The sequence below is a fragment of the Lampetra fluviatilis genome, chromosome 68 (assembly GCF_964198595.1).
Source record: "Lampetra fluviatilis chromosome 68, kcLamFluv1.1, whole genome shotgun sequence".
In the NCBI taxonomy this organism is placed as follows: domain Eukaryota; kingdom Metazoa; phylum Chordata; class Hyperoartia; order Petromyzontiformes; family Petromyzontidae; genus Lampetra; species Lampetra fluviatilis.
In genome coordinates this window covers 2,076,962-2,086,021 of record NC_136342.1, presented here as the reverse complement: position 1 = coordinate 2,086,021, position 9,060 = coordinate 2,076,962, and the positions used below count along the sequence as shown (strand labels likewise).

General features: G+C 39.8%; 1 protein-coding gene across 1 annotated transcript in view; it reads left to right on the top strand.

The window, feature by feature from the left end:
* Positions 1 to 322: 322 nt before the first annotated feature.
* The window catches only part of NPHS1 (NPHS1 adhesion molecule, nephrin), a 53,035-nt gene continuing 44,297 nt past the window's right edge, over positions 323 to 9,060 (top strand). Inside the window, 3 exon segments of the mRNA XM_078882977.1 lie at positions 323 to 384; positions 2,896 to 3,090; positions 3,527 to 3,649. Coding sequence (XP_078739103.1) covers positions 324 to 384; positions 2,896 to 3,090; positions 3,527 to 3,649 — 379 coding nt within the window. The 5' untranslated portion in view covers position 323.

Below are 9,060 nucleotides of genomic sequence, written 5' to 3'. Positions count from 1 at the left end.
TAAAAATAAAACATAATAAAATACAATTCTCACGACGTTTCGGCCACAACGCAAGCAGCCGTCCTCAGGTGAAGACCAGGTCTGTCGAGGCGACAGCGTCTAAATGAAACGCCACCACGCTTGGAGCGTCTATTCAAGCTGGTTTGGAAGGGGGAGAAAAATGCGCCTTGACAAAATAATTAGTTACATTTTTAGGTCGCCGTTGTTTTTGTTTGTGTTTATTTCCCCCCCCCCCCCCCAGGTGACGTTCCAAGCGCTGGGCGCGCGACAACGGGAGGATGATGATGATGTTGATGATGATGAGGAAGATGATGATGAGGATGATGGTGATGAGGATGGCTCCACGAACCTTGCTTTGCGCCCTGCTCTGCGCCCTGCACCAGGGTGAGCGGGCGACTTCATCGATCGATGTTCGTTCGTTTCGTTCACTCGTTTCGTTCGTTTCGTTGACTCGTTCGTTCGTTCCTTCGTTCGTTCACTCGTTCGTTGACTCATTCGTTCGTTCACTCATTCATTCACTCATTCGTTCACTCGTTCGTTCGTTCACTTGTTCGTTTCGTTGACTTCGTTGACTTCGTTCCTTCGTTCGTTCACTCGTTCGTTGACTCATTCGTTCGTTCACTCGTTCGTTCACTCGTTCGTTCACTCGTTCGTTCACTCGTTCCTTCGTTCGTTCGTTCACTCGTTCACTCGTTCGTTCACTGCCCCCCCCCCCCCTTGCTGGTCACTCCGTGCCCCTTTTAAATATCAACGTTCATCCTACGAAGCCCGTATTGAAACGGCCGTACGCCGTGTGAGCCTGAACACTCCATTTCCCTATTCTTAGGTTTTGTCGGTAAAGTCACCAGGTAGGTAAAAATAATTTAAATTAATAAAATAAAAAGAAAATAAAAATCACGACGTTTCGGAGGCAACACAAGCTTCCGTCTTCAGGTGGAACCGTCACAGCACGATAGCTGTATCGATACAGCTGTATTGGTACAGCTATCGACAGCTGTATTGATACAGCTGTATTGGTACAGCTGTATTGATACAGCTGTATTGGTACAGCTGTATTGATACACCTGTATTGATACAGCTGTATTGATATAGCTGTATTGATACTGCTGTATTGATACAGCTGTATTGATACAGCTATCGACAGCTGTATTGATACAGCTGTATTGATACAGCTGTATCGATACAGCTGTATTGATACAGCTGTATTGATACAGCTATCGACAGCTGTATTGATACAGCTGTATTGATACAGCTGTATTGATACAGCTGTATTGATACAGCTGTATTGATACAGCTGTATTGATACAGCTGTATTGATACAGCTGTATTGATACAGCTGTATTGATACAGCTATCGACAGCTGTATTGATACAGCTGTATCGATACAGCTGTATTGATACAGCTGTATCGATACAGCTGTATTGATACAGCTGTATCGATACAGCTGTATCGATACAGCTGTATCGATACAGCTGTATCGATACAGCTGTATTGATACAGCTGTATTGATACAGCTGTATTGATACAGCTGTATTGATACAGCTGTATTGATACAGCTGTATTGATACAGCTGTATTGATACAGCTGTATTGATACAGCTGTATTGATACAGCTGTATTGATACAGCTGTATTGATACAGCTGTATTGATACTGCTGTATTGATACAGCTGTATTGATACAGCTATCGACAGCTGTATTGATACAGCTGTATTGATACAGCTGTATTGATACAGCTGTATTGATACAGCTGTATTGATACAGCTGTATTGATACAGCTATCGACAGCTGTATTGATACAGCTGTATTGATACAGCTGTATTGATACAGCTGTATTGATACAGCTATCGACAGCTGTATTGATACAGCTGTATTGATACAGCTGTATTGATACAGCTGTATTGATACAGCTGTATTGATACAGCTGTATTGATACAGCTGTATTGATACAGCTGTATTGATACAGCTGTATTGATACAGCTGTATTGATACAGCTGTATTGATACAGCTGTATTGATACAGCTGTATTGATACAGCTATCGACAGCTGTATTGATACAGCTGTATTGATACAGCTGTATTGATACAGCTGTATTGATACAGCTGTATTGATTGGTGTCATCTGGCCCTACACCAATGGGGACTAGGCTCTAAAGAAAGCCGTCTCAGGTGTGGGCCAATCAACTTCAAGGACAGTGCATATTAATATCCTTATCAGAGTTGCTTCTTTTTGTTTGCTTTTTTGACTACTTGTGTTGTGGTCATTGCAAACATGATGCCTTGAATAAAGGTGTCAGTTTTGTACCAGTTAAAAGGGTAAAAACCTACCATTATATATAATATGAGAGAGGACACACTCGTGGTGTAACCTAAAAAGAACAAAATACATCCATAATGCGCCTTGCGAGAGATTAGAGGTCGCAAACGGGTTTGATTCCTTACCCGTACCCGTACCCGGCTGCACCAGGGTCGCAAACGGGTACCCGTACCCGATACCCTGCTACCCGTACCCGGCCAGGTATCCGGTAGGGTACGGGTATCGGGTACCTGATTGCGACCTCTGGGATGAAGCCACGTTGCAGGCGCGGGTGGGTTGATTCTAGGAACTTGAATTGTGAGAAGAGACAAGACGTTGGGAAATGAGTGACAAACGGTGACTCACCAGTGACTCACGGCCTACCCGTACCCGTACCCTACCCGTACCCGGCCGGGTATCGGGTAGGGTACGGGTATTGAGTACCCGATTACGACCTCTGGGATGTGTTGCCTCCGAAACGTCCTGATTTTTATTTTTACTTTTATTAATTAAATTTTTATACCTAACAATATAATTACGAATACATTTATTTTCAACTCTGGCTCACCACCACCACCCCCCCTCCCTCTCTCTCCCTAAAGGTTCGTGCAGGCAACAGACGTTCCGCGTTCGACCCGAAAACAGCTCTGTGCCGGAGGGCACGACGGCGAGCCTGCGTTGCGAGGTGCTGGCCGCGTCCGGGGTCGTGCAGTGGGTCAAGGACGGCCTCCTGCTGGGCCCGCAGCGAGACATGCCGGGCTTCCCACGATACTCTATGGGGGGAACGCAGGCCAGCGGTCAGCTCCATCGTGGCAGGCTGATGATGATGATCATCATCATCAGCATTCTCCTCCACTACCTCCACTACACTCTACCCCTATTCAACCCACCTACTTCACCTCCCTCCTCCTCCTCCACCCCACCCCCCCCGTCTCCCTCCTCCACCTCCCCTCCTCCACCCCCCCTCCTCCACCCCCCCCCTCCTCCTCCTCCCCTCCTCCCCCCTCCTCCCCTCCTCCCCTCATCCCCCCCCCTCCTCCCCCCCTCCTCCCCCCTCCTCCCCCCCTCCTCCCCCCCCCTCCCCCCCCCTCCCCTGAACTTGAATAAATGAACTTGAAAACCCAGTTGCCACGGGTCGACACACACACACAGCTACACATATACACACACCTTAACACACACAACTCTGACTCCCGTCCCCCCCTTCCTACCACCCCCCCTCCCCCCCACCAGGGCAGTTTAACCTCCAGATCGAGAGCGTGGAGCTGGAGGATGACGGCTGGTTCCAGTGCCAGGCGGGGCGATCCCCATCCAGCCATCCCATCGCCTCTCCAACCGCGTGGCTCAGCGTGCTGAGTGAGTGAGACGGCTCTCTGGCTCACCCACGGCTCGGCTGTCTGGCTCGTGCCCCCCTCTCCCTCTCCCTGGGGGGGGGAGGTGCGAGACATGGAAGTAAATAATCGGAAACACAAATGAGTTGCAACTTACTTTGTTTCATCAAGCCATATACTAGTTATTACACTACACTATACACTACAGCCTATGTAGTCGTTACACTACACTATACACTACAGCCTATGTAGTCGTTACACTACACTATACACTACAGCCTATGTAGTTGTTACACTACACTATACACTACAGCCTATGTAGCTATTACACTACACTATACACTACAGCCCATGTAGTTGTTACACTACACTATACACTACAGCCTATGTAGCTATTACACTACACTATACACGACAGCCCATGTAGTTGTTACACTACACTATACACTACAGCCCATGTAGTTGTTACACTACACTATACACTACAGCCCATGTAGTTGTTACACTACACTATACACTACAGCCCATGTAGTTGTTACACTACACTATACACTACAGCCCATGTAGTTGTTACACTACACTATACACTACAGCCCATGTAGTTGTTACACTACACTATACACTACAGCCCATGTAGTTGTTACACTACACTATACACTACAGCCCATGTAGTTGTTACACTACACTATACACTACAGCCTATGTAGTTGTTACACTACACTATACACTACAGCCCATGTAGTTATTACACTACACTATACACTACAGCCCATGTAGTTGTTACACTACACTATACACTACAGCCCATGTAGTTGTTACACTACACTATACACTACAGCCTATGTAGCTATTACACTACACTATACACTATGCAGTCATTACACTACACTATACACTACACTATACACTACACTATACCCGATGTAGCTATTACACTACACCATATACTACACCATACACTACACTATACACTATACCCTGTGTAGTTATTACACTACACTATACACTACACTATACACTACACTATACACTACACTATACACTACACTATACACTACACTATACCCGATGTAGCTATTACACTACATCATATACTACACCATACACTACACTATACACTATGCCCTGTGTAGTTATTACATTACACTATACACTACACTATACACTACACTATACACTACACTATACACTACACTATACACTACACGCTATGTAGTTATTAACATTGTACATTTTTGTAACAACTGAAAACCACTGCTGCCCTTATGGGGACCCCATGTGGCAGTGTTTGAACTCTTGTTTTTGTGTTTCACCAGGTGTAAAGGCCCCACCTTCTGAGCTACTGCGTAGTGTGTTGTAGTGTAGTGCATAGTGTAGTGTATAGTGTATTACAGTGTCGTGTATTGCAGTGTAGTGTATAGTGTAGTGTATTATAGTATTGTGTATTATTGTCTAGTGTAGTGTATTGCAGTGTAGTGTATAGTGTAGTGTATTATAGTATCGTGTATTATTGTCTAGCGTAGTGTGTTGCAGTGTAGTGTATAGTGTAGTGTATTATAGTATTGTGTATTATTGTCTAGCGTAGTGTGTTGCAGTGTAGTGTATAGTGTAGTGTATTATAGTATTGTGTATTATTGTCTAGCGTAGTGTGTTGCAGTGTAGTGTATAGTGTAGTGTATTATAGTATTGTGTTTTATTGTCTAGCGTAGTGTGTTGCAGTGTAGTGTATAGTGTAGTGTATAGTGTATTATAGTATTGTGTATTATTGTATAGCGTAGTGTATAGTGTAGTGTATAGTGTAGTGTATTATAGTTTTGTGTATTATTGTCTAGCGTAGTGTGTTGCAGTGTAGTGTATAGTGTAGTGTATAGTGTATTATAGTATTGTGTATTATTGTATAGCGTAGTGTATAGTGTAGTGTATAGTGTAGTGTATTATAGTTTTGTGTATTATTGTCTAGCGTAGTGTGTTGCAGTGTAGTGTATAGTGTAGTGTATTATAGTATTGTGTATTATTGTCTAGCGTAGTGTGTTGCAGTGTAGTGTATAGTGTAGTGTATTATAGTATTGTGTATTATTGTCTAGCGTAGTGTGTTGCAGTGTAGTGTATAGTGTAGTGTATTATAGTATTGTGTATTATTGTCTAGCGTAGTGTGTTGCAGTGTAGTGTCTAGTGTAGTGTATTGCAGTGTAGTGTATAGTGTATTGTATTATAGTATCGTGTATTATTGTTTAGTGTAGTGTGTTGCAGTGTAGTGTATAGTGTAGTGTATTATAGTTTTGTGTATTATTGTCTAGCGTAGTGTGTTGCAGTGTAGTGTATAGTGTAGTGTATTATAGTATCGTGTATTATTGTTTAGTGTAGTGTGTTGCAGTGTAGTGTATAGTGTAGTGTATTATAGTTTTGTGTATTAGTGTCTAGTGTAGTGTATTGCAGTGTAGTGTATAGTGTATTGTATTATAGTTTTGTGTATTATTGTCTAGTGTAGTGTGTGCAGTGTAGTGTATAGTGTAGTGTATTATAGTATTGTGTATTATTGTCTAGTGTAGTGTATAGTGTAGTGTATAGTGTAGTGTATAGTGTAGTGTATTATAGTATTGTGTATTGTTGTCTAGTGTAGTGTATTGCAGTGTAGTGTATAGTGTAGTGTATTATAGTATTGTGTATTATTGTCTAGCGTAGTGTGTTGCAGTGTAGTGTATAGTGTAGTGTATTATAGTATTGTGTATTATTGTCTAGTGTAGTGTATTGCAGTGTAGTGTATAGTGTAGTGTATTATAGTATTGTGTATTATTGTCTAGCGTAGTGTGTTGCAGTGTAGTGTATAGTGTAGTGTATTATAGTATTGTGTATTATTGTCTAGTGTAGTGTATTGCAGTGTAGTGTATAGTGTAGTGTATTATAGTATCGTGTATTATTGTCTAGTGTAGTGTGTTGCAGTGTAGTGTATAGTGTAGTGTATTATAGTATCGTGTATTATTGTCTAGTGTAGTGTATTGCAGTGTAGTGTATAGTGTAGTGTATTATAGTATCGTGTATTGTCTAGTGTAGTGTATTGCAGTGTAGTGTATAGTGTAGTGTATTATAGTATTGTGTATTATTGTCTAGCGTAGTGTGTTGCAGTGTAGTGTATAGTGTAGTGTATTATAGTTTTGTGTATTAGTGTCTAGTGTAGTGTATTGCAGTGTAGTGTATAGTGTAGTGTATGATAGTTTTGTGTATTATTGTCTAGTGTAGTGTATTGCAGTGTAGTGTATAGTGTAGTGTATTATAGTTTTGTGTATTATTGTCTAGTGTAGTGTATTGCAGTGTAGTGTATAGTGTAGTGTATTATAGTATTGTGTATTATTGTATAGTGTAGTGTGTTGCAGTGTAGTGTATAGTGTAGTGTATTATAGTATTGTGTATTATTGTCTAGTGTAGTGTATTGCAGTGTAGTGTATAGTGTAGTGTATTATAGTATTGTGTATTATTGTATAGTGTAGTGTGTTGCAGTGTAGTGTATAGTGTAGTGTATTATAGTATTGTGTATTATTGTATAGTGTAGTGTGTTGCAGTGTAGTGTATAGTGTAGTGTATTATAGTATTGTGTATTATTGTCTAGTGTAGTGTGTTGCAGTGTAGTGTATAGTGTAGTGTATTATAGTATCGTGTATTATTGTCTAGTGTAGTGTGTTGCAGTGTAGTGTATAGTGTAGTGTATTATAGTATTGTGTATTATTGTCTAGCGTAGTGTATTGCAGTGTAGTGTATAGTGTAGTGTATTATAGTATTGTGTATTATTGTCTAGCGTAGTGTATTGCAGTGTAGTGTATAGTGTAGTGTATTATAGTATTGTGTATTATTGTCTAGTGTAGTGTGTTGCAGTGTAGTGTATAGTGTAGTGTATTATAGTATCGTGTATTATTGTCTAGTGTAGTGTGTTGCAGTGTAGTGTATAGTGTAGTGTATTATAGTATTGTGTATTATTGTCTAGCGTAGTGTATTGCAGTGTAGTGTATAGTGTAGTGTATTATAGTATTGTGTATTATTGTCTAGCGTAGTGTATTGCAGTGTAGTGTATAGTGTAGTGTATTATAGTATTGTGTATTATTGTCTAGCGTAGTGTATTGCAGTGTAGTGTATAGTGTAGTGTATTATAGTATTGTGTATTATTGTCTAGCGTAGTGTGTTGCAGTGTAGTGTATAGTGTAGTGTATTATAGTATTGTGTATTATTGTCTAGCGTAGTGTGTTGCAGTGTAGTGTATAGTGTAGTGTATTATAGTTTTGTGTATTATTGTCTAGTGTAGTGTATTGCAGTGTAGTGTATAGTGTAGTGTATTATAGTATCGTGTATTATTGTCTAGTGTAGTGTGTTGCAGTGTAGTGTATAGTGTAGTGTATTATAGTTTTGTGTATTAGTGTCTAGTGTAGTGTGTTGCAGTGTAGTGTATAGTGTAGTGTATTATAGTTTTGTGTATTATTGTCTAGCGTAGTGTGTTGCAGTGTAGTGTATAGTGTATTGTATTATAGTTTTGTGTATTAGTGTCTAGTGTAGTGTGTTGCAGTGTAGTGTATAGTGTAGTGTATTATAGTTTTGTGTATTATTGTCTAGTGTAGTGTATTGCAGTGTAGTGTATAGTGTAGTGTATTATAGTTTTGTGTATTATTGTCTAGTGTAGTGTATTGCAGTGTAGTGTATAGTGTAGTGTATTATAGTATCGTGTATTATTGTCTAGTGTAGTGTGTTGCAGTGTAGTGTATAGTGTAGTGTATTATAGTATCGTGTATTATTGTCTAGTGTAGTGTGTTGCAGTGTAGTGTATAGTGTAGTGTATTATAGTATTGTGTATTATTGTCTAGTGTAGTGTGTTGCAGTGTAGTGTATAGTGTAGTGTATTATAGTTTTGTGTATTATTGTCTAGCGTAGTGTATTGCAGTGTAGTGTATAGTGTAGTGTATTATAGTATTGTGTATTATTGTCTAGTGTAGTGTATTGCAGTGTAGTGTATAGTGTAGTGTATTATAGTATCGTTATTATTGTATAGTGTAGTGTATTATAGTATTGTGTATTATTGTATAGTGTAGTGTGTTGCAGTGTAGTGTATAGTGTAGTGTATAGTGTAGTGTATTATAGTATTGTGTATTATTGTCTAGCGTAGTGTGTTGCAGTGTAGTGTATAGTGTAGTGTATTATAGTATTGTTATTATTGTATAGTGTAGTGTATTATAGTATTGTGTATTATTGTATAGTGTAGTGTATTGCAGTGTAGTGTATAGTGTAGTGTATTATAGTATCGTTATTATTGTATAGTGTAGTGTATTATAGTATTGTGTATTATTGTATAGTGTAGTGTGTTGCAGTGTAGTGTATAGTGTAGTGTATTATAGTATCGTTATTATTGTATAGTGTAGTGTATTATAGTATTGTGTATTATTGTATAGTGTAGTGTGT